Here is a 27763-nt window from a genome sequence, read left to right as displayed (position 1 = left end):
GATGTATTGACAGGAATTAGGAATTCTGAGTAAACTCTAGAGACTGTTGTGTATGAAAATCCCAGGAGATCAGCTGTTACAGAAATACTCAAACCAGCCCGTCTGGCACCAACAATCATCACATCTCAATCATCACATCACAAGAGATCACATTTTTCCCCATTGTGCATTGCACTGCTGACACATGATTGGCTGATTAGATAATCACATGAATAAGTAGGTGTACAGGTGTTCCTAATAAAGTGCTCAGTGAGTGTATGTTTCTATTTTTAATCTTCGACCTCTTGGTTTGGTTTAAGTGCACTTAGCATTACGTTTATTTTTATATACTGTATAGTGATACCCATTAATGATGCCTACTTAAGAAGCCATAACATGCACTTGCATATTTCTTCCCAGCATTGTTATTATTAATGTTTGGCTAGTATGGGTTTATACACATTTGTGATGTATTTAATTATGTGTCAATTTTTACTCTTTTTTTTTGTGTGTGTGTGTGTTCATTTTAATACATTACTCTCTAATCATTTGTATCAGGCATGGGGTGAGGGTTTGATTGGAGAGTCTTGCCTAGGTTGCCAAATGGGGTAGGACTGGCACAGAGTATACTAATGCTCTGTTTGATTATCTGTGCACAACACTCTGAAAAGCATGCCAACCAAACTGCAAATTTATTCCGTTACAAAGACAGTTTTAGACCTGCCTAAGGCCTTGGCAGATGTCAACTGATATAAAACCCACCTGTCATCACACACACACACACACACACACACACAAAAAAGATTTCTTGCAGACACGTTTGCAGTCTGGCAAAATTGTACCATATTTCAGACAGGAATGCGTATCACATCCCATAACTACAACACTTATACATTCATCTTTACCCAGCAGCAATGCTTGTGTTTAATCTTTCATAATGTGACGCACAAATGCCCTGTATCCTGTAGCTTTAGGCCAGGATTTACATTTATAACTGTTCTTTAACATAAATGAAACATAAAAAACAACAACAACAAAAAACATGATGTGTATAGTGTTATTGTGAGCTACATCAAATATATAACAATGTTTGTGCAGAATTTCAATATCTTTTAAATGTAAGTTCAATTCCTGAATTTCCAGAGAATTCAAACTTTAATTTAAATAGAAGTAGAATTACAGCACTTATATGAATTTATTTCCATCTTAAGTGTTGTTTTTATGAATTTGAATGAAATATCCATAAACATGTTAGCATACGTACAACAGGCTTTTTACAGAAACATTTGATGATATTTATCATTATTTTAATGTTTGAAATACCTCCTAGAAAAATGAGCATATACAGAATAATATATTCATATCCATTACATTTAATAAATTGTGGTTTTCAATTTTTCATGTCATTTTATATTTATACTTTTATTCTAAAACAATGTGTTGGGTGATTTGGGGTGCTGTTTGGATGGCTGTATTAATTGTTTTGGCAGTATTAAATTAAGTTAAAAAAATGTGTCAATATCAGTTGATCATAATACATGATTGTCTTTAGGCCCCCAGCGAGCAAGCTGAAGGCGACTGTGGCAATTAAGATGTTGGTTAATGGAGAAAAATAACTTTGGGAGAAACCAGACTCACTGTGGGGGCCAGTTCCCCTCTGGCTAACATTATGAATATAATGCCAGTATTGTTTACCTATGTGTAGTAAAAGTCTTGTGTTGTGTGAGTAAACTAAGTAGATGTGTTTAAAATAGGGCTGTCAATTGATTAAACATTTTAATCGAATTAATTACGTTGTCCCAATGAATTAATCGCATATACAAATATTTACTGAGAAAGCCCCTCATATAACAATAATTCAATATATAATGATGAAATAATTATACATAGTTATCTTTAAATATTACAAAAATAATATATATATATATATATATATATATATATATATATATATATATATATATATATATATAAAATAAAAAATATTCAGATAATTATAATGCATTACATTCTTGTGGCAGAAGAGTTCATCATTGATAAGACAATACAAAAAGCGGCATTAGAATACAATGTATTGTTTATTACCATATTATTGATCATAAGTCAATCATTGTCTTACAGTTCGCAGCAATGAAAAACTGGTTAACAATAGACAATTTCTGTTGTACAAAGTTCCCTGTATGTCATGATAATGGACAGGTATTGTCAGAGAATGTGACGTTTTGGAGATGAATGCAAGATTTTGTTTATTTTTTTGGGATTGTCATGATGTAAATGATATCAGAATGAAAGTTTGGTCATTATGTTGTGTTACATGAAACGTTTGTGGGATATTTCTGCTTGATATCATTGATGTTTGATCATAAAGACATTTCATTGCATGGTGGTCATAATATTATAAGAAAACAAAATTGGAACGATCCTGTTAGCAGGGGTGGAAAGAGTACTGAAAAATCATACTCAAGTAAAAGTTCTGTTACATCCCAAAAAATGTAGTGTGAATAGAGTAAAAGTAGCAGTCCTAAAAAACTACTCAAGTAAGAGTAAAAGTGTAGCTCATTTAAAAGTACTCATGAGTAGTGAGTATTGAGTACTGAGTTGCCAAACTTATGCCCCATTGTAATGAACACTGTATGCCAACTTTTAAAATACATCACTTATCTATGATAAACACTACATGAATCTGATTCCAAAAAATAAAAGGGAGACATGATAACAGAAATAAAAAGATTACAAAGTTATTTTCAATAAACTGATCACCATTTTAAATCATAATGTATGAAACAATTACGTTAAAATCAGTTTATGTGTCAGGTCTAATTTTCCCTTAATGCTGACAGAAGATTATTGTTGTGCATAAAACATGTTCAAACGATGCAAGGAATGTAAAAAAAAATGCTAAATAAGCAGGATCACTTGGCACGTCAGTCCTGCACAATAGTGGAGGTAGAGCTGGCGTAGTGGCTAAAGCACAGGGCTATTAATCAGAAGGTCGTTGGTTCGAACCCCACGGCCACCACCATTGTGCCCTTGAGCAAGGCACTTAACTCCAGGTTGCTCCGGGGGGGATTGTCCCTGTAATAATTGCACTGTAAGTCGCTTTGGATAAAAGCGTCTGCCAAATGTAAATGTAAATGTAAAAAGGAATAATTCACATAAATGAAAATTGTCTCATCATTTACTCACCCTCATGCCGTCCTGGATGTGTATGACTTTCTTTCTTCTGCAGAACACAAATTAAGATTTTTTGAATATTCATTAAGAATATTGAAGCTCAACAAATCACATGAATCAGCATAAAAGTAGTCTAATCCATGTGCCTCCAGTGGTTTAATCCATGTCCTCAGAAGTAATATGATAGATGTGGTGAGAAACAGATCAATATTGAATTCCTTTTTTACTAATAATTCTCCTCCCTGCTCAGTCAATCTCCACTTGAACTTTCACTTTCTTCTTCTTGTGTTTTTGGTGATTCACATTCTTCATGCATATCGCCATCTATTGGGCAGAGAGAAGAATTTCTAGCAAGCATGGACTTAAATATTGATCTGTTTCTCTGTCACAAACTGTCATATCATTTCTGAAGTCATGGATTGTATGTATCAACATTTCTGCACCCCTTCACTTACATTGAATGGACCTACAGAGCTGAAATATTCTTCTAAACATCTTAATTTGTGTTCTTCTGAAGAAAGAAAGCCATAGAGAGATGGCATGAGGGTGAGTAAATAATTCTTTAAGTAGCACATGGGGGGGCCACATTGTCCTCCTTTTGAGATACAATGTTCAAAATGTATTTAGTTCTTGTATCTTTTAAGCCCAGAAATAATTGTGTTCTCATTTTAATGCATGATGCACAATTTTCTGAAGTTTGAATGGAATGTTCTGCTGAAGTATTGCTCTGCAAATGTTGATATTTTTCTATATTTATAAAGACTAAGCATAATTATACATTATTTACTTTCCTGGTAATTTATTATACCAATAAACACACTCTCTACATCAGGGGTCAGTATTATTGAAAATATTATTATAAAAAATTTCACTTTTTTTTCTATTACATGAATGCTTTTAAACTACTCAAGTTATTCGGCCAAAAGTATTGAGTGGTTTTCTCGTTTCCTTGTTAATGATTCATTTTACTAAAATAGTAATCCCAGCCACTTAACAATTTGGCCAAATGGGCGATTGAACGCCTTTACAGATGCCTTTGTAATAATAAAAAAATATGATATCAAATACCATTAACTGAATGACACTAAAGTAATGAATTGCATAACTAATTATTATTAACAACTAATTAATAACATTTTGTCATATTACCAACTGAAATTAGGCTCCAGAACAGTGAGCATTTGAAAAAGGTTACTGAATATTGAGGACAGAACAATGTTTCAGATGGATTTGTATATGAATGGTAAATGTTCTGCACTTATATAGCTCTTTTTTATTAACCTTAGAGGTTACCAAAGCGCTTTACACTGTGTCCCAATCACCCATTCACTCTCACATTCACACACCAATGGCGGCAGAGCTGCCATGCAAGGCACTAGCCCCATTGCTCCCATTGGGAGCAACTCGGGGTTCAGTGTCTTGCCCAAGGACACTTCGGCATGTGGAGCCATGTGGGCCAGGATTCGAACCACCAACCCTGTGATTGGTAGCCGACCCACTCTACCATCTGAGCCACAGCCGCCCCAGAGATTATGAGATTGTCTTCTCTGACTGGCTGACTTGTAAAGTCTGGTGGAAGTCCACATAAGACTGCAGGATACTGCCATTTGTGCACAGTTTAAGTCTTTCTTTTTCACAGCAGTGATCCCAGGTGGACATCTGTATAACTTTTTAGGTTCCATTTTTGATAGCCTCTGGTCTCCAGTTTTCCAACTTCAAGCATTTGAAACGCTTGGTCAGACCTTTTGGATTCTCTTTTGTGTAGCGGAGCCACTTGATTTACTGCCAACTAACTGTTTCTCCCTCTGCATTTTTGGTTTTGTTTCGGGCCATGTGTGATGAAAAGGACTTGAAATCCAGAAAGGCACTGTGACTAAGCTCAATCACCTTGTATGGCATGGTCTTCCTCGCCATCCTTACAAGAGGATAGTACCCATCTGAACTGTACACAGACACATTCTGTCTGGCTGTCTCAATAGCTGCATGGACACTGTCGCATTCCATCTGGCTGTGTCCAGACTCCATGAATTTGTGGTCAGTAATGGAAATTGGCAAATATTTTACTGCATAGAGGCACATGGCACTAACACCAGCATATCTGTTCTGACCTCCACATGTATCAGGATACAGCACCACATGCTCAGTGTCTGAAAGAGAGGACAGATACTTGAACATGCATGTACTGATCTCTGATGAGCTTCACCTTCACGCCACATGTAGCTGTTTGCCCCATTGCTGCCTAATTCATAGACGGTCAGGTTGTTGGTGCTCAACTTCCTACTGTAATAGAGACTGCTCACATTACTCCATGGAGTGGTCAGCACTTGTTCAAGATCAAAAGTGACTGCTTTGAATGTGGACTGTTCTTTTGCACGTCTCTTATCATGTTTTTATGTTCTCGGGCCTGTGTCTTTCTGTTTTGGTGGGCATTGTGTTGTTCTTCATTGATTTGTGTTGTCTTCTGGGATTTTGTTTCCAAGTGAATACTTATCCTGCAGGCTTGTGGGAGACATTAATAGATTATTTGGCTGACCAATGCCTGCAAACCTTGCAAAAGTGTTTTCAAAAAGAAATCTTTGCATACTCAATTTGCTTTCCCCGTGTGGTGAGTTGGTACTCAGTGGTGTTCTGCCGCTTTGACTCAGTATGAGTTGTCTGTCTGTTTTTCAGTTTAGTCAATGTGTGGTTGATGATAAAGTCCTTCAGTCTTGCCACATCTCCCATTGCCAAGAATTGATCAAAAATCACTTCCCTCACTGACTGAGGGAAATTGTGATTGCATTTGTAATGACAGGAAGCACAGTCTTTTTCCCTGACCTTTTTCCATTTTCTCCATCATCATCATCCAGTTCTTTGTCACAAAATAAGCTTAATAATACATCTGTTTTCTTCTCATGGTTGACCTACCTGGCTTAATGTACATGACTCATGTGCTATCCGCTTTACCCTCAATACATTTCTCAATGCCAAAAGGGGGTAAGAGCAGTTAAGACCTTTTGGCACCAACTGGCTCAGTATGTTCAGTGTTAAGTCTTTTGGTTTCTAATGAATAACTCCATTTCACCCAAAATGTCACTTACACCCCTCTGGTCCTCACCCCTCGATTTGATCTTTTAGGCGTGTGCCCACATTAGTGCAAAACATTAGCCACCTGTCAGTCAAACATCGCACAGCTACAGATGTCAGGAAATTAAAAGTCAATCTTTTATATTTCATCTAGATCAACCAACCAGTGCTGCTGTTGCTATCACGGTTGATGTAATGAACACCCCTGTTCTAAATATAGAACATAGGCTAAATATAGAAAACTACTCAAAAGTTTGACCGAGGACATCTCTCATTTTTCCGATAAACATCTAGATCATTTTATTGCCCAGTCCTATTGATAACATTGCATTAATCTCTCACAGCAGCCCAATAATGTCAGTGATAGATAGTTAAATTATAGGTTACGTTATAGACACACAGAATCTAGTAAGCAGAAATATTACATTTACCTCAATATGTTTCTTCAAATTAGAGGCAGGACTAATGCTGATATCTGGCTTGAGCAAGTTAAACTCACATCAAGCAATTGGCCTTTTTCACTGCGAAAAACCCTTTCAGGTGCGGCCGTGATGTTCAGCTGTAACTGTGCTTGAGGCATCATCCACAGTTGGCGCCAGATCTGCAGCTGCCATTCAAGTTTTTTACGTGTGATTTGATTTGACGGGAGTCATGAGACTCTCCTTAGCCAATCATGTTAATTGATAAAAATAAAATCAGAACAGGGAAGTAGCGAACACAGACGGTGGGACAATAGCGCAGAAAAAGTACAGTTACATCACTTAAAATGTACTCAAGTAAAAGTATAAATTTTTTTATAAAAAAAAAAAAGTATACAATTCTTGGGGAAAAGTATTCAATTACAGTAATGTGAGTATTTGTAATTCGTTACTTTACACCCCTGCCTGTTAGTTTAGCATGTGTTAGACTGTTAGAAGAGAGTTGTCAGACAAATGATGCTGCAATGCTCCAATTTGCGTTACAGGTACTTATAGAAAGAGTACAATGTAGCATGATTAGAATATGTGTCTTTGCAAATGTTTGTTATACAAGTGTTATCATCATGTAATGCGGAACCTTTGCTTCACAGAGTGATATATTTTTAATAAAAGTCAAGGTATAGTACCAAGTTTCCAAGTGGAATGTTTGTGTGATGACTGGCCTCTGCATCTTGGCAAAAGTGGAGTGCAATATTTTGTAAGAATTTCCAAGTTGGAAGTCTAACATCATGTGGTGTGCCATTGCACTTTTGCTAATAGGAAGGTGGAATTATATTGATATAATCAGATGGGATCTGTTTATTAAGCTTTGCAGTGCAAGCGAGTACTGGTGTCAGGTAATATAGTGAATATTAAAAGATAAAATCAACTGTTTGTTTTGAAGCTGAATGACAGCAGTCCAGTGTTTGTGTTTGAATATATTTAGATACCTAAGGGGCATAGCAGGCCTTGTGACTAAAGAAAGATACATTATGGGGGTTCAGGGTACTCTACGAGAGAAAATGTGGAAAAATTTAAAAGTCTTAATGGACCGTTTTTATATTTTCAATAAAGTGGAAATCTACCAGCAACAAACAATATGCATCACAATAGTAAAGTTTAAAATACTGTTAGCTAAAGTTAGTAGGCCTATACATTCTCATGAGAACTTTCTTAACCTTCGTTCCCTGGTGGAGGGAACGAGACATTGTGTCGATGTAGTGACACTAGGGGTCACTCTTGGGTACCCCAAAGACCTCGTATCTTTGAGAAAAGACCAATTGGAATTGGCGAGTGGAATTTGCATGCCATTCTCGTCCTCTGCACTTATATAGTGCTTTTTTTAACCTTAGAGTTTACCAAAGCGCTTTACACTGTGTCCCAATCACCCATTCAGACACACATTCACACTCATACACCAATGACGGCAGAGATGCCATGCAAGGCGCTAGCCTGCCATTGGGAGAGACTTATCAAGCCTTTTCAAGGTAATGTTGTGATCTATGGTGTCGAAGGAGTCAATAAGATCTAAAAGCACTAGAAGAGAGATGCAGCCATGGTCAGATAATAAGTAGGGGTGCCAACAATATATTGGCTGCCGATACAGTATATTATTGGCTGATAACCAGGAAAATCGAAATATTATTATTGCACTGATAATGGAATTTCCAGCGATATTTTTTCATTTTTTATGTTTTATTTGTTTGCGGTTGAGAATCTCTGACTGCCTGTTGCTTCTTTCCTTCAAGCAGGACTCGGACAGCCTCAAAGACAGTATGTGTGCACACACACTTTTCTGTGTGTGTGAAAGACAAGCTCATGTTGCTCTGTGAGGATTATTTCAACAACTCTGCTCTTTGTTGTTGTTTTGAGGCTGGTTGTAGTCATACATTTATATTGAAATATTTCTGACAGAGTGACTCGAGATGGCTAAAAACACTAGTTTGTGAGTGAAACGAATGTGTTTTCTAATTTACGAGTTGAGATTTTGTAACATTATGACTCATGATCTATTCATGGCTATTCGATCTGTATGATGTTACCTATTCCCATTAGGATTGTTGTGTTCACATTTAATAAGTTATACAGTGGAACTGTCACAGATGAGCGCTGTAACAAGCTGTCTGTGAATGAGGCGTGCATAAGCACACATACATAACACGCACAAACCACCACTGTACTCGCAGTCTGGCTGCAACCATAAATATTATGCTATGTATAGAGATATTAGGGTTTGTATTGTGTGTTTTGCTGTTTAATGTTTGTTACATGCAGTTTATAGGCTCATTTGGTTTAATGCATTAAACCATCTCACTGTTACTGTCATCAGGATTACAGTAAACACTCATATAAATGGGCACCAGACATTTATGCAAATTGTCATTTATTTGTATTCAAATCAGCAAACATCTGTAATGTAGGCACAATTCTGGTTCATGTTACATCTGCCAAACCTTAAATAGCAGCAAGTCCAAATTCTAAGCTTTTAAATGACACATATTTCTCAAATGAGAAGCTTGGAATTTTCAGGATTTGGCACAGATCTGGATCAGATCTTAGTGCAGCGATCTTTAGTGGTCAAAATAATAGTTCTACCTGATCAAGAATGTGTTGTTGATTGAGTGACCTTAGCTAAGTGCAACATACACAATATGAGATAATGATCTGAGATGTAATTTCTCTTGGCAGAATTTCTATATTATCAGCATAAAAAAAACTAAATTAAATCAGGCGTATTGATAATGGCAATGAGTTGGTCCTGTTACATTTTGTCTGACACACACAGAGTTGAGCATATAGATAAATGGTTTTAAATCTGCAAAGTCTCTAAGAAAGTCTGTATAAGGCCCGGGGGGTCTGTGTGTGTTTGTTTATGCATGCACGTGTGCATTAAAGTGGCAGTGAGTGTGGTTTGTGTGATATGATGACCGTTTGGTGGCCATCTGTTGTGTGACGGCCCCTCAGGACACACTGAGACAATGGAGTGCTGCCGTCCCACCAACACTGATTGAACATGACAAATCCTCCCGTAACAGCGCATAGTTTTTATGCCTTTATTATAATGAGCGTCAGACCTTGGTAAGGTCATCAAAAGTGTGCTTAGCATGTGTGTAACTGAACATTGTAGTCCTATGTAGTTGTTTCCATCATGTCTAAGAAAAGATGATTTATAAACCCAGCACATCTACTCATTAGTGGCGTTTACATAGTCATGAATACTTAGAAGTGTGATATTGAGATCAAACTTAGAATTTCCAGCCGACTGACAATAAAAATAATGCTGAAAAATCTCCAACCACCCAACCTCACAAACCATCTAGAACACCATAGCAATTACATGCCAAAATAAACACTCTTTATAAATACAGTATCTCACAAAAGTGAGTACACCCCTCACATTTTTGTAAATATTTGATTATATCTTTTCATGTGACAACACTGAAGAAATGACACTTTGCTACAATGTAAAGTAGTGAGTGTACAGCTTATTTACAGTGTAAATTGGCTTTCTCCTCAAAATAACTCAACACACAGCCATTAATGTCTAAACCGCTGGCAACAAAAGTGAGTACACCCCTAAGTGAAAATATCCAAATTGGGCCCAATTAGCCATTTTCACTCCCCGGTGTCATGTGACTCGTTAGTGTTACAAGGTCTCAGGTGTGAATGGGGAGTAGGTGTGTTAAATTTGGTGTCATCACTCTCACACTCCCTCATACTGGTCACTGGAAGTTCAACATGGCACCTCATGGCAAAGAACTCTCTGAGGATCTGAAAAAAAGAATTGTTGCTCTACATAAAGATGTCCTAGGCTATTAGAAGATTGCCAAGACCCTGACACTGAGCTGCAGCATGGTGGCCAAGACCATACAGCGGTTTAACAGGACAGGTTCCATTCAGAACAGGCCTCGCCATGGTCGACCAAAGAAGTTGAGTGCACGTGCTCAGCGTCATATCCAGAGGTTGTCTTTGGGAAATAGACGTATGAGTGCTTACAGCATTGCTGCAGAGGTTGAAGGGGTGGGGGGTCAGCCTGTCAGTGCTCAGACCATACGCCGCACACTGCATCAAATTGGTCTGCATGGCTGCCGTCCCAGAAGGAAGCCTCTTCTAAAGATGATGCACAAGAAAGCCCGCAAACAGTTTGCTGAAGACAAGCAGACAAAGGACATGGATTACTGGAACCATGTCCTGTGGTCTGATGAGACCAAGATAAACTTATTTGGTTCAGATGGTGTCAAGTGTGTGTGGCGGAAACCAGGTGAGGAGTACAAAGTGACCACTGCCTTGCTAAAGAAGCTGAGGGTGAAGGTGATGGACTGGCCAAGCATGTCTCCAGACCTAAACCCTATTGAGCATCTGTGGGGCATCCTCACACAGAAGGTGGAGGAGCACAAGGTCTCTAACATTTCCAAAATACATTTTCTATATTGATGACAATAAAACTTTGCATTTTGGCAAAACATTTTGTGCTCTTACTTCTCAAAATCAAATCCCTTTATTGTCACTCAACCATATACACAAGTGCAACAGTCGGTGAAAGTCTTGGGTGCAGTTCCGAGCAACACAGCAGTCATGACAATTACAATAAACATCTGATTTACACATAACACAGTTTACACAATAGGCACCTAATAATATAGAATATATAGAGTATACACATAATAAGAAGACTGTACCCCCTCCTCCCGTGTCATCAGTGGAAATAAATATGAAGTGTTGTGCTGATATTCAGCTGTCGGTTGATAGTCAGTTGCCATTGTGTTATTAAGAGAAGAGTAAAATGTGAGTCCAGTCTGAGGCTAAGTAAGTGCAGTGCTGATATATGTATCTGTATTTCACTTGCTGTGGATAATTTCTTTATTTTCTTTGACTTGTTATCAAGATGCGAGTCTAATTAGATAGATTTAAGATGTCTGAAATTGATGTGCTTGAACAAACAAGGGCTTCGGGTTTTTTTGAAAACTGCTCAGTGCTCATTTGTCCTCCTTTTGTCTGTCTTCAGATCTATAATTGGTGTCACAGATGTGTAACTCTGAGCATGTGGTGCTGATCCTGGTTTAACTGTGACTCATCAGTATGAAACCCTTCTGCCCAGTCTTAGCTGTCTACAACCGCTATAACCACCCAAATGTTCTGCATGTAACATGTATGTAATGTTGCCTTTGTCAGGATTAAGATTGCATGTAGCACCTCAACTTAGAAGAGCCATATATTTACCTTGAGAAATTAGCAGAAGAGGTTTTTCATACACTCTGGCTTTGGTTTAGTTTAGCCACAGACAAGATGTTGTTTGTATTTGGGGACGAGATTTCCTGGAATCAGTTGTTCCTGCCAGCCAGTGATGACTCACTAATCTGGTTCAAAATCATTTGTTTTTGTGTACAAATATAATCTTGTGTTTTATGTTGAATCCTTTAATTCACTACTAAGAATGTTTTTCTGAACAATAGCAATACAGAATGTGATATTGTTTCATGGTGTATATTTCACTTGCCCGGGAATATAATATTGTTATTAAAGTCATTGACATTAAAGTCATTCAGATCAATTAGGAAACTTAAACTGGTGATACTGTTGGTCTCTTTTCCATTAGTAAAAGTAATTATTAAGTGAAAAGAAATGTATCTTCTGTGTCTGTCTTTCCCCAAATATTCACCAGTTTTGTTCTCTCTGTAAATTAATATGATAGACTATCAAATTGGCCTTTGGTGACTGGAAAGAACACTTGCACCCAAAGACAGACTTCTTGATCTGGACCTGGTATTGGTCTGGGTCTGGGTCTGGATACTGTGGGGTCTCATTTTGGTGTGGATATGGGACTAAGGGTATGATATTGGTTTGGGTCTGGGACTTGGGGGGTCTGGTACTGGTCTGGGTCTTAGTCTTAATCAGAGTTAGTTAGATATTGGTCTGGTAGTATAGGGTCTGGCATTGGATTGAGTCTAGGTCTTTAGGGTCTGGTATTGGTCTGGAACTTATGGGGCTTTTCCACTGCATGGTACAACTTGACTCAACTCGACTTGGCTCGCTTATTTGGGGTTTTCCACTGTGGATAGTACCTGATACTTTTTTAGTACCACCTCGGTTGAGGTTCCAAGCGAGCCGAGCCGTTACTAAATGTGACTTCAAAATCCTGCAGATGACTGATTGATCAGGGAGAATCGTCACTACCAGCATCACTGGATTTCCAACATGGGACATCAACCCGCTAGTTTTCAAGTTAGCAACAGCAATAACAGTATCATTTGTCCATGTGCCTTTCAAATTGTGAAAAAACAAATGGCTGTGCGCAAAACCACGGCGTGGTCAATAAACGAGGTGCAGACTGTCCACTCGTTAGCGAAGAAAGAAACGACATAAAACAAAAAAATCAGCTGTTGGCCACACACGGCTACCACCGGATCTACCAACAGTGTAGGGAAAAGTAAAAAAAAAAAAAACTTAAAAGTGACTACAGAACCATCAAAGAAAAGTGGAAGTGGTTCGGCCAAATGGACGCTATCTAGATTGGCGAGCAATGGGAGGGAGAGTGCCCTGGACTGGCATTGATCCACGATGGAGGATGGTACTTTTTGTTACATTGACTCTATACTCTGCTTGAAAGCTTCACTTTATTTAGTTGACCAGCTACTAGAACCTTGCTTCTAAAACAACCAGGCCAATTTAACTGTTACACTTGTGTAAAATCACCATTCAACAACTGCTTAATGCAGCACAATGAGCTAGTAGCGACCCCCTGGGTCTTAGGGGGTCTGGAATTAGTCTGAGTCTTAGTGACACTATGGCCTGAGTCTTTGAGGGGCTAGTATTGTTCTGGGTCTTGGAGGGTCTGGTATTGTCTGGGTTTTAGTGACACTATGGTCTGAGTCTTTGAGGGGCTGGTATTGTTCTGGATCTGGGTCTAAGGTGTCTGATATTTTTCTGGGTCTGGGTCTTTGGTTTCTGGTATTGGCCTGGGTCTGGGTTTTAGGGGGCCTTGTATTCGTCTGGGTTGGGTTTTAGGAGGTCGGGTATTGGTCTGGATATTAGTGGGTCTGCAATCTGGGTGTTAGAGTGTCTGGTATTAGTCTGGTCCTATAGGGTCTGATATTGGTCTGGGTTTTAGGGGGTCTGGTTTGGATCTGGGACTAAGTGGTCTGCTTGTTTCTTTCCTCATTTTGTAGGTCGCTTTGGATAAAAGCATTTGCTTAATGAATAAAAGTAAATGTAAATGAATTACTTGTCCCAGATGTAAAATGTCTCAAACTATCTAGTTCACTCAGGTTCTTTTCCACAAATCGGCATCTGGTTAGAACTCTATTGAACCAGCGAGAGAGAGAGAGAGATTACTTTTGACATTCTCATTAACCTCTTAATCCCTCTCCCGCTGCGCTTACTGCTATGTTTGTCTTTAGGGTTAGGGTCACAATTCACATTTCAAAAATACTGAGCCTCATTCATAAAACTTTGTCTAGTTTCACAAACGCTTCGTAACCCCTAGATTTGTTAGTAAAATGTGTGTATGTACAATAAATAGAGCGCATGTGCATGTTCATTTACGAATTATCGTAATGCACGCCTATGAAAACGCCATATTAGGAAGGCTTCAGACTCGCTAGTAAATGACAATAGGAAGCTTGTAACATCTATGTGAGCATTAAAAAAATATTCTTTTTTTTTTGATAGAGTGCATTTACATCATAAAATATTGATAGCAAACACTCACAAGTGAGGAACAGTTTGACATGAAGCTTTAGTGTAAAAAATAAAAAATAAAATAATTTGTGAAACTTCTCGAGTAAGTCAAGTCTGTAACTGTAGTGATATACTTTCCCAGTAACTGGAAGAATCTTCAAAGAAATTGATGAAATGCCCAAAGAAGGTCTTCGACCAAAACTTGGTAAGCCATGACGGTGCGTGGCTTTTTCTATTTTTTTGTCTGAAATATTGTGTACGCACCTACCCGCAACGTGTTTATTTATAGTTTTAACAGCATTCACATTGACCACACATTATCAACTGAACACAATATGGCAATGCCTGTGCAAAATCAGTGAAACATAAATTATAGAGTTCATATCAAATGAAGAAACTCAGTCATTTAAGTCAAACACAAGCCTTTCCTCAAATTTTTCGCCCCATGCCAAGCAATTCTGCTGGAAAACCTATATCAAATTTATGAAGCAGAGTTGGGTATAAACTATACTTTGAAGAAATAAATGCAAGCACCAGAGAAAAGTTTAATTAAGTATATGGTTTAAACCATTTATCCCGTAATTAATGTTTTTTTTTAAAAGGTTAATTTCATTCATTGAATTATTATTTGTTGTTTTGTTTTTCGTTACTTATTTAATTTCACTTCTATCAAAATGTAGTCATGATAGTTTGTCTAAAAGAAAAGAAAACATTTTGTTTACATGTGGTCATGAGCAGGTGTAAAGTTTGTTCATGCCAACTAACGTTATGAACATACAAAAACTTTCATGAATCTGAGAATTTACTTCAGAACAGCTTTGAGCGATTTACACAAACAAATTTCTGCTCGTGTTTTATGATAGGGTGCGAAATTAACACCCACCAAGTGCCAAATGCAGTCAAATTTTCTATTTGGATGGTGAGTTTCATATTTCACTTTGGCGGGCACTTTTTTGTCAGTTTGTGTCAGCTTGTAAAATAATGTAACATGTTCCAGTTTTGTCATCAAGGGGGTTCTGTAGGTCTTCATTCAGTAAGGCTGCAGGTTTTTACTGGCTCTCATTAGCTAGTCCCGCTATTCATCGAAATTCTCAGTTAGCAGCAGAGATACCGCGCTCATGTACTTGTATGTGCGGAGCCGATGTTGTGTTGAAGCCAGCTGCTCTAACAAGCTCCTTGGCTCACACTCACGCTTTCTGTTTGCTCCGGATTACCGCGAGCAGAGCACTAATTCACTTTGTACAGACTACATATTTAATTAATTAAATAAGCAATATCTCACACCTGTGATGCTCTGTTATGCATCACTTTATTTGACAAAAATAACTCAAATGGTGTATTTTGGATTGTGCTGTGAGGTTCTGAATAACACCACCTCATTTGATAAAAAAATAACACAGTATAATGTTGAAAATGAATTGTTCTATTTTCATGTGATTAAAGTTTTAATTAAAATAACTTATAGAACACAATTTTGATGATAACATTTAAATAAACTGTTGAAATAAAATTTGTCTCTCGTGTCTGTAAAATCCACTTATAAATAAAATTAAAATAAAAAAGGCAGGTAAGAAATCTAACTGGCTGGTAAATGTTTTCATCTGCCAGCGTCCTTGGTTTGTGGGTGAAAAAGTTAATTTCAGACCCTGTTCGTGAATGAGCCACACTGTGTAAAAACAAAACAAAATATTGGTTGATGTGCAAGAAGAAACAAAAAAGTATGTGTGTGACACACATACTGTAGGCTATGGGCACAGAATATCCTGTACATATCTCTGTAGGGGATTAACTTTGTGGATGAAACTGCCCCTCATCAGTGAGTCGCTTAAGTAAATGGATTTGTGCAATTCAGTTTGGTAGCACAATTTGATCACACTCAATAAGAGCACAAAACGTCTAGGTTACGGATGTAACCTCCGTTCCCTGATGGATGGAACGAGACATTGTGTCGAAGAAGCGACACTAGGGGTCTCTCTTGAGAGCCTTTCGCGTCTCTGATCTATGAGAAAAGGCCAATGAGAAATTGGCAGACAGAATTTGCATGTCCCGCCCCATACACCCCACCTGCTACCCATGAGGCATTTCATAAAAGTAGGGAAATGTGTCTGTTTCATTCAGGATTTTTCTGAGGAGCCGACAATGAGGTTCGGCCGTAACAGTGGCTCGGTTCAGCGACTTGGCCGGGAGGACACAACTTATTGTTCCCTCCATCAGGGAACGGAGGTTACATACGTAACCTAGACATTCCCCGTCTGTCACTCACTTCGACGTTGTGTCGAAGAAGCGACACTAGGGGTCCATTTTAAATCACGCCGTGCGCTGAACCGTGTACGTGTACTGCTGACACAGGAGCAGGCAGGTATTTTATGTGCCAAAGCGACCGGCTGTGCCAGGCTGCACGTACCTTTACCCAACGCCCCATAAAATCGTCAAAGCCTTCTGGTTCTTTACCCCCGACAGGGGGGAACAAGGCGACTTGCCAAGCATGGGAGCAGGCTATGTCAGCTGTGCCTTTTCTCTCTCTATGTTTCTCGCATAGAGTTAAAGCGGCTGGGGCCATCTTAACATTATCATAGGCGATCTTTCCCAGTTATCCTATACTTTCAGGGGGGAAAGACCCGGCGGAGACCACGCCTGCCCAGACTGGGGGAGGTAAAGATTGGTGAAATACATCACATAGGCTTTTAGGTCACATGTGGAGAATGGTGCGTTGGTAGATCCTACCTCAATTGGAGAGAGAAGTTGCTACAAACACGGCGACCGGGTGTCCGTGAGGACTGTCCAAGGGAGAAGCAGGTCCGCTCGCAAGGGGACCGTACCGCAGAAAATACACACGGGGGAAAAGTCCACGTGGGAGCCCGTCCTGTGGAGCACCTATTCCAGTACAGGGTAAATTGAGTACTCGCATTGGTCTTGGTCGGCGAATTCCTCCACTGAATTTGTGGACCAGAGGCTAGGGAGGATTCATCCAGTGAGCCGAGTTTGTGGGATCTCTTGGGGAAAATTTGCACTTTATTACCTCAGCGGAGGGAAAGGGCGCTAGGTGCAAGCGGTCCACCCGGTCAGTTTGTCAGCGTATACTGAATTCTACTGGCTCGGACCTGAGAAAACAGACATATGTAGAGCAGGACGCGTCGGCACACCTGCTGCAAGGGTACTCCTGTCCGTAGCAGAGGTCTGTCCAGGGTTTGAAAGTTTGGCAGCAGTCGGGGTTGATGAACACACGGTGCGTGCCGCGGCGCCATGCTCGTCTCGGGACTCGAGTCTGGAGCCAGTGCTGAAGCAGTCTCATTTGCATCAACCCCAGCGGCACAACCGCTGCGGAGGACGCCATATGCCCCAGGAGCCTCTGGAAAGGGGACCGCCTTGTCCGGCCTGAACACGGTGAGGCATTTCAGCACTGACTGTGCGCGCTCATTGGTGTGGCGCGCTAACATTGAGACTGAGTCTAACTCCATGCTGAGAAAAGAGATGCTCTGAACCGGGGTGAGCTTGCTGTTTTCTCAGTTGACATGAAGCCCTAAACGGCTGAGGTGCCTGAGCACGTGGTCCCTGTGGGCGCATAGTAACTCTCGGGAGTGGGCCAGGATTAGCCAGTCGTCGAGGTAGTTGAGAATGCGGACGCCTGCTTCCCGAAGCGGGGCAAGGGCTGCCTCTGCGACCTTCGCGAAGACGCGATGGGATAGGGACCTGCCGAAGGGGAGGATCTTGTACTGATACGCCTGGCCGTCGAACGCAAACAGTAGAAAGGGTCGATGTCGAGGCAGCGGGGCAGAGTAGGTAATGCGGTGTCTGGAGGCAAAAACGCGTCCTGAGGCTCTGGTGCTAAGAAAAGACTCGAAGCACATACCTTGCTCTGCACACCCGGCGGGGGGTGGGTTAGTGACTGAGGAGGAGGTCCCGCGGAGGACAACAGTCTTGGGGCTGGAGGCGAGAGGTCTGCATCCAATGTGCTGGGACTGTTGAGGTGTGGCGGCAGAGTGCCATGAGAATGGCATTTGCGGGCCAGGTGACCCAGAGACAAAGGGAATTGCTCTTTTATTGAGAATGTGGGTACCGCAGCCCGAAGGGGGTGCAACAAAGTAAATAAACTTAACTGAAGATTCTCCTCCCGGCCCTCCACTGGGGGATGGAGTGGTCTGCTTACCAGCTCCAGAGCAAACATCTTGGTCCCTGGGTCGTCCGTCTCAGGAACACTTGGGAGCCTTCCGGGTCCTCGAAGGGGTTCTTGAGATGGGCGTGTGCCTCCTGCGGGGTGCTCAACGCTGGGGCTGAGAGCTGGGCCCGGGTTGAGGCGGAGCTGTATGTTTCTTAGGTGCCGCAGGAGGATGCCCTCGGTGGGCAGACGGTGCATGATGTGAGATATGACCTCCATCTCCTTCTTCACTGCTGAGAACTGCTGGGCGAAGTCCTTGACTGTGTCGCCGAAAAGGCCGAACTGGGAGACAGGTGCGTCGAGGAAGCGTGTTTTGTCCACTTTGCGCATCTCGACCATGTTCAGCCACAGATGACATTCCTGAACCACAAGAGTGGCCAATGCCTGCCCGAGTGACCTTCGTGGCCCTGAGGGCGAGGTCGGTTGCTGAGCGCAGTTCCTGCAGCACGTCAGGATCAGGACTACCCAAGTGCAGATTTTTAAGAGCCTTGTCCTGGTGGACTTGCAGGAGGACCATGGCTTGAAGGGCGGAACCGGCCTGTCCAGTGGTGCTGTAGGCTTTGGAAGTCTGTGGAGACGTCATCCTACAGGCCTTGGAGGGGAGCACAGGGCGACCCCACCAGGTGGCGGCATTCTCAGGGCACAGGTGGATCGCAACCACTCTGTCCACCTGGGGGACTGCTGTGTACCCGTGGGACTGCTCCGCCATCGAGGGTAGTGAGAGCGGATGAGCGAGAGGCAGTATGTATTTTTATGAATTTACATGTCTTCACTGTGTTGGTGATGTCCCAGTCTCTTTTGGGAAATTCTGTCTATTAACAGTTGAACATCTGGTGGTTGTTTATCTTCCCTTGACTGGAATTGTGTTGCGTCAGCAGTGTGGGAGACCCAGGTTGGGATCCCACGTTGAAACTAGGAAGTATTCACATAATCAGTGATGAGCGTGATTTGGAGGTTGCATTTTTCCATCTAACAGTACATTTTTACTCAACTAATAGGTTTAAGTTGTAATTACACAATGAATAATCTTGACCAAATTGGACAGAAGTTAACAATATGTTTGACTTGTTTGTGTATGGTCTTGCCTTAATGGTCATATATACGCTGACTGAGCACTTTATTAGGAACACTATGATCCTAATAATGTGCCCGACGTGGTCTTCTGCTGTTGTAGCGCATCTGCCTTAAGGTTCGACGTGTTGTGCATTCTGAGATGATATTCTGCTCACTACAATTGTACAAAGTGGTTATCTGAGTTTCTGTAGCCTTACTGTCAGCTCAAACCAGTCTGGAAATTCTCTGTTGACCTCTCTCATCAACAAGACATTTGATGTTTTTCAAGGATGTTTTTTGTTTTGTTTTGAAGCTCCTGACCCATATCTGCATGACTTTATGCATTGCACTGCTGCAGTATAGGTGTTCCTCATAAAGTGCTCAATGAGTGTATGTACAGTATATATATATATATATATATATATATATATATATATATATATATATATATATATATACACAGTATATATATAGTTGAATACAGAAGTTTACATACACTTTAGCCAAATACATTTCAACTCAGTTTTTCACAATCGCTGACATATAATCCTACAAAACATTCCCTGTCTAAGGTCAGTTAGGATCACTACTTTATTTTAATAATGTGAAATGTCAGAATAATAGTAGAGAGAATGATTTATTTCAGCTTTTATTTCTTTCATCACATTACCAGTGGGTCAGAAGTTTACATGCACTTTGTTAGTATTTGGTAGCATTGCCTTTAAATTGTTTACTTGGGTCAAATGTTTGGGGTAGCCTTCCACTAGAGTTTGAAGGTAGGCCTTAAAATGCACCCACAGGTACACCTCCAATTCAGTACACCTCCTATTAGAAGCTAATTGGCTAATTGTCTAAAGGCTTGACATAATTTTCTGGAATTTTCCAAGCTGCTTTGAGGCACAGTTAACTTAATGTATGTACATTTCTGACCCACTGGAATTATGACATAATCAATTAAAAGTGAAACAATCAGTCTGTAAACAATTGTTGGAAAAATAACTTGTGTCATGCACAAAGTAGATGTCCTAAACGACTTGCCAAAACTATAGTTTGCTAATATTAAATGTATGGATTGGTTAAAATTCCAAAATGATTGTGATTTTCTCCCAAATTTGGAATGCCCAATTCCAAATTCGCTCTAAGTCCTCGGAGCTGCTTCCGAATGTAATTTGCCTCTGCTTCTGAGACTGTCAATCTGCACATTTTATCACATGGCTTGTTGAGCGCATTACCGTGGAGACATAGTGCATGTGGAGACTTCATGCTATTCTCCACAGCATCCACACACAACTCACCACATGCCCCACCGAGATCGAACCACATTATAGCAATCACAAGGATGTGACTCTACCCTACCTAGCAACTGGGCCAATTTGATTGCTTAGGAGACCTGGCTGGAGTCACTCAGGATGCCCTGGATTCGAACTCGCGACTCCAGGGGTGATAATACTCGTTGAGATACCCAGGCCCCTAAACAAATTTTTTTAATGACTGCAACTATATATATATATATATATATATATATATATATATATATATATATATATATATATGATTATACAATATTATTATGATGATGATTATTATTATTATTATTATTCATATTTCTTTTACTTACAAATTATTTACCCTGGTTTTGGACAATCAGTCTAGTTCTATAAATATGAATATGGTACTATTTTCATTTTACTTCAATACTGAATCAAAATATTCTGCCAAAATCATAAACTAACGCATGTCCTCATTTAGCATGGATTATAATATTAAGATGATTAGTTAATTGATCAGTTTGCTTGTGTTTCTTTGAAGAGTGGCTACATTCTGTCTAGATCAGTAACTGTATTGATCAGTTATGTCTAGATCACTAATTGCATTGATCAAAGCCTGTTGCCACGTCAGTGACAGCTTGTGAAGCGGGCTCCATTCTGTTGTAAATTACATTAAGAGAGTCAATATTACGAGTTTCTCACCACAGGTTGTGCAACAAGGCTATGTTGTTGTGAGTCATTGGTGAGGTTGGGGCGTCTTCTAGGGATGACACAGTATTTTGTTACCATTTCCCTCAGGTCACCCTGGGCGGTGTGGTTAAGGTGGCCTCAGTGAATCTCTCTGTTCAGGTAATGCTGGGGACATCTGGCTCAGCAAGCCATGTCAACCCAGGCCCTATCCCCAACTCTGTGAGGGCCACTATTCGAAAGCTGAACATGACCAGCCTTGAACCCCGGGACCTGAAGTGATCGATCCTGGAGGGAATAAATTGATGCAAAAGCTTGCTTGTAGATGCATAATCACTCCGAGCTTCCAAACTGAGCACATAGCTCCTACATAACACAAAGATTTATGTATGAAGTTAGATACTGGGGCAGTGGAGATATGGAGGTGTTTTTGAAAACATAATAATTAGTTATTGATCGCGTGGTACCTTTTGGACCTCCAACGGTCTGAGATGGATCAGTCAAGGATGGACGTATGGAGTGGAAGGCTATGAAGAGGAATTCATCAGTTTGATTCTCAAGAAGACTGATACCCTAAATAATGGTGGCTTCTCTTAGGATTGTTGGATTGTTTGCCTCTTGAAAAGTGTTTTAGTGAGTCAGGTAAATTCCAGAATAATGATCCTTTTTCTCTACAATAATTTTAACATTATTTACATTTAGCGTGCTGTATGCAGAATAACTGTGTTCGTTTGAACCTGTTCCGAAGTGTACATTTCCATTTGTTCGGTTAGGATGTTGTGGCAATGTCTGGAACTCGTTAATATAAATTAGTTAATTAATGAACATTTAATTACCTGAAAATAGAAATCCTCTACAATGGGATAATGATCGTATGTAATTAGGTGGAAAACCTCAAAGTGGCAAAGCACTTTCATAGGACTCTGGCTCTAATCCAGAACACTAGATCTTTACTAGAATTTACCTGTCAGGATCTAGGGCACTAACTATCATATCTGCCAAATTAGTCTGAATAAATTGGTTAAACAATTCATTTCAAGATGCTGAAAAGTCAAATTAGATACATTTTATTTGATATCATGTATCAAATATGGATGTGGATATCCTAAACCCTCTTGTTTGACTCTAATTCGTTTTTGGAGTTCTTCTTTGTGTTATTGTTGTTTTAAGCACCCAGTAGAGCCAGATTGTTCCGATGTTATATGTCTGAATGTTGTTTTGTCGGTTAAAGTTCTTTATGAAATCTCCTCTAAAGATTAAGCTTATTTTAGGCTGTCACCTCATGAAAAAGTTAAACTGGTATCAGGCTGTTTTGTGGAGGAGCTTTGCCTCAAGAGCCCTGGGTCAAAACAGCTGTTACCTGCTCATCGCTTCAGCTGTCTTATCTCACAGTGTCACAACCCAGTTTCAGACATTTCCTGCTTAACTCAGAGTTCATTTGTAGAGGTTGGCCAAATATGAGTTTTGCCAATACCAATAACTAAGGTGGTGGGAAAGGCTGATAACCGATTAATCGGCCGATCAAATTGATTTATAGAATGTAAAAATATTTTTTTTTTAATATATATATAAAATCTTTATTATGGTGGGTAAAGTTGTTTGTTCAACCAGTCTCCTAATAATAACTTGAAAATGTTTGGTACATAATGCTGGATTTTTGAGTATAAACAACCCCAAAACACACTGGGGACTCTTTTTTTTTTTAAATGACCAAATGATGAAAAAACTATCAGCACATATCGATAGATTTCTGCGGATAACCGATAGATCAATCATCACAGATTAATCAGTAAAACTGATATATCAGTCGACCTCTATACATTTGATATAGTGTCTTGTTTATTTCTCACACTTTGGTAGTTAAATCAGTATTATGTGTACTAACACTGGTGTCTATAAGTGACTGAAGCCAGGTGAGTAAAAACATTTTAATAATTTTAAACATAAAAGGCATCAATATCAGTTTATTTAAGGATGTTTTTTTTATAATACGCAATAAAGAATGCCAAAGTTAATCTAAAGTTGACATGCTGTGTGACATACTATACCCTGGAACTATTTTCGGGGTTCCCATGGTCATGGAAAACCAGGAAATGTCTGGAAATTTAAAAATCGTGTTTTCCAGAATTGGAAGGTCATGGAATTTAGGCTAAGAAAATCTTAAAAGTCATGGAAATTAATAAAATCTTAAGGATCATGGAATTTCTTTTTTGAATATAAATTTTTTCAAGTTAGATTGTGCTTTAAAATATTTCATCCCCTAAAAGCTTCGGTTTCGTAGAACTTGCCATAGTGTTGACCGATACTTAGGTACTTTGCAGTTATTTGGACAAAATGGTTCACAAAACTGCCTGATTCGTGAATCAGTTTTAATCTAAATTATTTTTGAAAATTGGTTTATAAAAAGTCTTGGAATTTCATTGGTTGAGAAAAGTGGGAACCCAGTATTTTAAACAGCGTTTTGCTGTTGATAACTATAAAATGCTGTTAGTCATTTTACATGCTGCTTTTATGAGCTCATATTAATGGAGAGACTACATTTGTACAAAAATAATGTGTCACACAGCAGGACCAGATCAAATGAACCAGTGAAAGCCAAACGGTGATTCAAAACTTAAGAGAAAATATACACTTTCTCTCATACAGCAAACAATTTAACCTGAAATCATGACTCTAAAAAAAGGCAAGTAAATGCTAAGTGCGTACATGCATAGATAGATCGTTCCATTTCCAGTAATAAAACTCTTCAAATGCTTGTTTGTAAGTTCAAATGTAAACCACCATTGCATTGAAAATTTGAAAGACAAGCCAGTCACCAAAACTATATTTATGTTTACCCCATCTGATGCTAGTTGTTTTGGACTCAACATCGCACAACGTTTGCTCTTAAATGCTGCATTTCTCATCAAAAGAAATGATTTATTTTGTGTCAATTACTTACTACAGAACGGGCCTATTTATTTTGCACCAACTTTCTTCATTATATGATCTTTGGACTATGAAGACCATGAAGTTGGACTATGAAGCTATGCCTCAGTTGGTGCTGCCAATGCCTGAAGCGGCTACAAGTGTCACCAGCTGCACTATACCATCAGGATTAAACCTAATAACACAATCAATATGACTGATCACAGCTTAACATCACATGAAGTGCCTCGCATTTGAAATCAATATTCTTGGGCTTTTGGGATTGTGATTTTAATGTAATCGTCTTAGCCAAGATTTGGTCTAATAATGATGTTATAGTGAAAATGTCATAGTATCATGGCATATTACAAATAACGTTTATTAATATGTAGATTTGGTAGCATTTGGATGTGTTGAGGTGCATCGTGTCAGTCTTGCGTCCAAGGATGTGTTGCCCTGGTCTGTTCAACCTCTTGGATTTGTCCGGTGTCAGATTAGAGAGCGTGCTCAGAGATCTTCCACCCAATTTGGCAAGGCGAGGGGCAGGTGGGGTGGGTGTCTTCTCCATATATAAGACCCGGTGTCCTCTGGATGCTTTTTACGCAGTTTGCCTCATGACATGTGTCTTCTAATGATGTCACTCTGATGTCTCATTTTGTACCTCAGCATATTTTTTAACTTCAGCTTGAGCTGATTTGTACACGTTTGATTTGCGTGCTTGTGCCTCTGAAGCTTTTCGTAATGAATTACTGCATGCCAGACATGTACGACACGGCTCACGTTGTAAACGGGGGATACACGGTCCCGCCTGGAGGCGAGTACTGCATGTACGGTGGCGAGGGATCTTGTTTTGCTCAGTGTGAGCCGCAACCGTTGCACCACCACCCTCCCAACATGGAGCAGGCCTGGCCACCCACCCAGCCGTATGGGTGCCCGTTCACAGGTGCTAACCCAATGTTCAAGAACGAGTTATGCAGTATGGAGATCCCTCTCAGTCACTACCACCAACCCGAATACTACTGTGATGGCCGGCCGGACTTCTCTCAGATGCAGTGGATGCAGGGCCTGCACAAGAAAGGTATCGAGAGCTCTGTAAGAAAGTGCAGGGGTGCTGTTGAGTAGCAAAGTGTCAATGGGGCTTGTTAGATTTGGACTGGGAGGAAGACTAAGATTTGTCCATCAATGAGTGATTAACTGTGGATTTTCAATTTTCTAGAGTTACATTATCTAGTATATCTCAGTTTTATGTAATCATGTCCTTTAAACTCTCTGATCTAATTAAGTAATGTTAGTCACTGTCAGGGCCTTGGATATTTTATGACTATAACAAGGTTCCCACTGTCATGGAAAACCTGGGAATATCAGGGAATTTGTAATGTGTATTTTCAAGGCCTGGGAAAGTCATAGAAATGAATGACATCTCAAAAGTAATGGAAATGTCTAAACTGCATATATTGTTTCTAGTTTTTCACTTCCCTGATATATTAGTTAGATATTTCTCTTTTGTAGAGTAAAATGTTGCTCGCAAGCCATAGTGATCTGTCAATATGTATTTGACAGTATATTAGTTGTAACAGTCCACAAATAATTCAAAATGATTTTCAAAAATTGCCTGAAAGGTCATGGAAAAATCATGGAAGTTTATTGGTCAAAAAGGGTAGCTATCCTGCTATAAGAGTAGTGTTGCATTGTCTAAAGTAAAGGGATTAATGAGATGTACATTTGGGCATTTTTTTTTCTTTTGGTGGTCAATACTAGCAGTACATTATCTTGACTGTTTATATGATGGATGATATTATATTTGTGGTATTGATTTGTAAGGACACAGACAGAGGAACAGAAGGTTGGAGCTCATGGGCTGAATGTCGTGCCTCAAACCTCCTCAACACTTATTGATCACATATTGATTCCTGTGCATCTGCAAGCTGCTTTACAAACACTTTATTCCTTTAGTTTGCTTTTTATCCAGTACATTGTCATTTCAATTTGTATTATGTTAAAATAATGGCATCTAAATACAATTGTTGTTTTATTTTCTTATTTTCTTGAAATTAACTCAGCACAAAGACATTTCTCATCAGAAGCTATTAATCATTTTTTATTATAAAAAAGTAAATATTACTCTAAAAAAAATTATCAAATTCTAAATAATAATAGTGTTGTATAAAAACTATTTTTAATATTTATAAATAAATATATAAACAAAATATTGATTGATTTTATGTTTATTATATGTATATATATATTATGAATGACGAATATACCTTTTGATGATGACAGTGTACATGACAGTGAGACCTGAGACATGACAGAATACCTCATAAAGACAAAGTATATTTATTGTGCACATTTATTTATTGTACATTTGTCACTTGTTTCATTTATTAATTAAGCTACCAGTTGTTGTATTTTTTAATGTTTACCATTATTGGAAAATGTTCTGTATTTGGAGTTTACAGTGTGCTCTTTTACACGTAAAACAGTTTTATCTTTCATTTATACTGAAGTTTGTTTGTTTTCTTTTAATGGGTGTATTAACTGTTTTTAGGGTACATACCTAGTTACCTGGACAAGGATGAGCTGTGTGTTGTGTGTGGGGACAAAGCAACTGGTTATCATTACCGCTGCATTACCTGTGAGGGCTGCAAAGTAAGTTTTTTTTAAACTTGCATTGAGTTTAAACTGTTTAATGACTTATTTTAGTTCAGCCTCTGTGTGAATTACTCTAAGAATAAAAGCATGAATAACTAATTCTCCATACTGCGTGCATTGCAGTCTATTTAAACTTCTTTATTATGTTTGTTTCTCAGAATGCTCTTGCATTGATAGTGTTGCTGAGTAATTAAACACTTGTTTCTGAAGGGTTTTTTCCGGCGCACAATCCAGAAGAACTTAAACCCGACATACGCGTGTAAGTATGAGGGGAAGTGTGTCATTGACAAAGTCACCCGAAACCAGTGCCAGGAATGTCGCTTCAAGAAATGCATTGCTGTCGGCATGGCAACAGACTGTGAGTGTCCTAAAGTTTAACTCACTTGAATGGTTTTCTCAGTGACGTCCTGAGGTCTTGTTAAGGAGTGATTCTATAACTGTTCAGATTGTTTACGTTTCGATATCAGGAGCAGTGTTGGGTGTAGTCTGATTACAAAGTAATTTGTTACTATAATCAAATTACTTTAGAGTCAAAAAGTAGTGTAAACATTACATTTGAAATTCTTGTAATCAGATTGCAGTTATTGACTTTCAATTAAGGTAACTACTTTTAAGTTGGATTACACATTTCTCAAATAACATTATGTATATGTTTTAATTACAAGAGAGATCAACATTTTTTTATT

General features: G+C 39.2%; 1 protein-coding gene across 5 annotated transcripts in view; it reads left to right on the top strand.

Moving 5' to 3' along the window:
• Nucleotides 1-27763, top strand: part of LOC127620012 (thyroid hormone receptor beta-like) — a 250895-nt gene that overhangs the window by 200130 nt on the left and 23002 nt on the right. For 2 of the 5 annotated variants that reach the window (XM_052093071.1, XM_052093070.1), the window contains exons 1-3: nucleotides 25058-25503; nucleotides 26974-27074; nucleotides 27288-27435. In XM_052093071.1, coding sequence (XP_051949031.1) covers nucleotides 25167-25503; nucleotides 26974-27074; nucleotides 27288-27435 — 586 coding nt within the window. In that variant the 5' untranslated portion in view covers nucleotides 25058-25166. Of the gene's footprint in view, nucleotides 1-25056; nucleotides 25504-26973; nucleotides 27075-27287; nucleotides 27436-27763 lie in introns of those variants that run through there. The other 3 variants (XM_052093073.1, XM_052093072.1, XM_052093069.1) reach the window with 2 other exon arrangements.

Source organism: Xyrauchen texanus, chromosome 26 (assembly GCF_025860055.1).
Source record: "Xyrauchen texanus isolate HMW12.3.18 chromosome 26, RBS_HiC_50CHRs, whole genome shotgun sequence".
Taxonomy (NCBI): Eukaryota; Metazoa; Chordata; class Actinopteri; order Cypriniformes; family Catostomidae; genus Xyrauchen; species Xyrauchen texanus.
The sequence above is the reverse complement of the archived record's forward strand: the minus strand, read 5'-3'. Positions and strand labels throughout refer to the sequence as shown.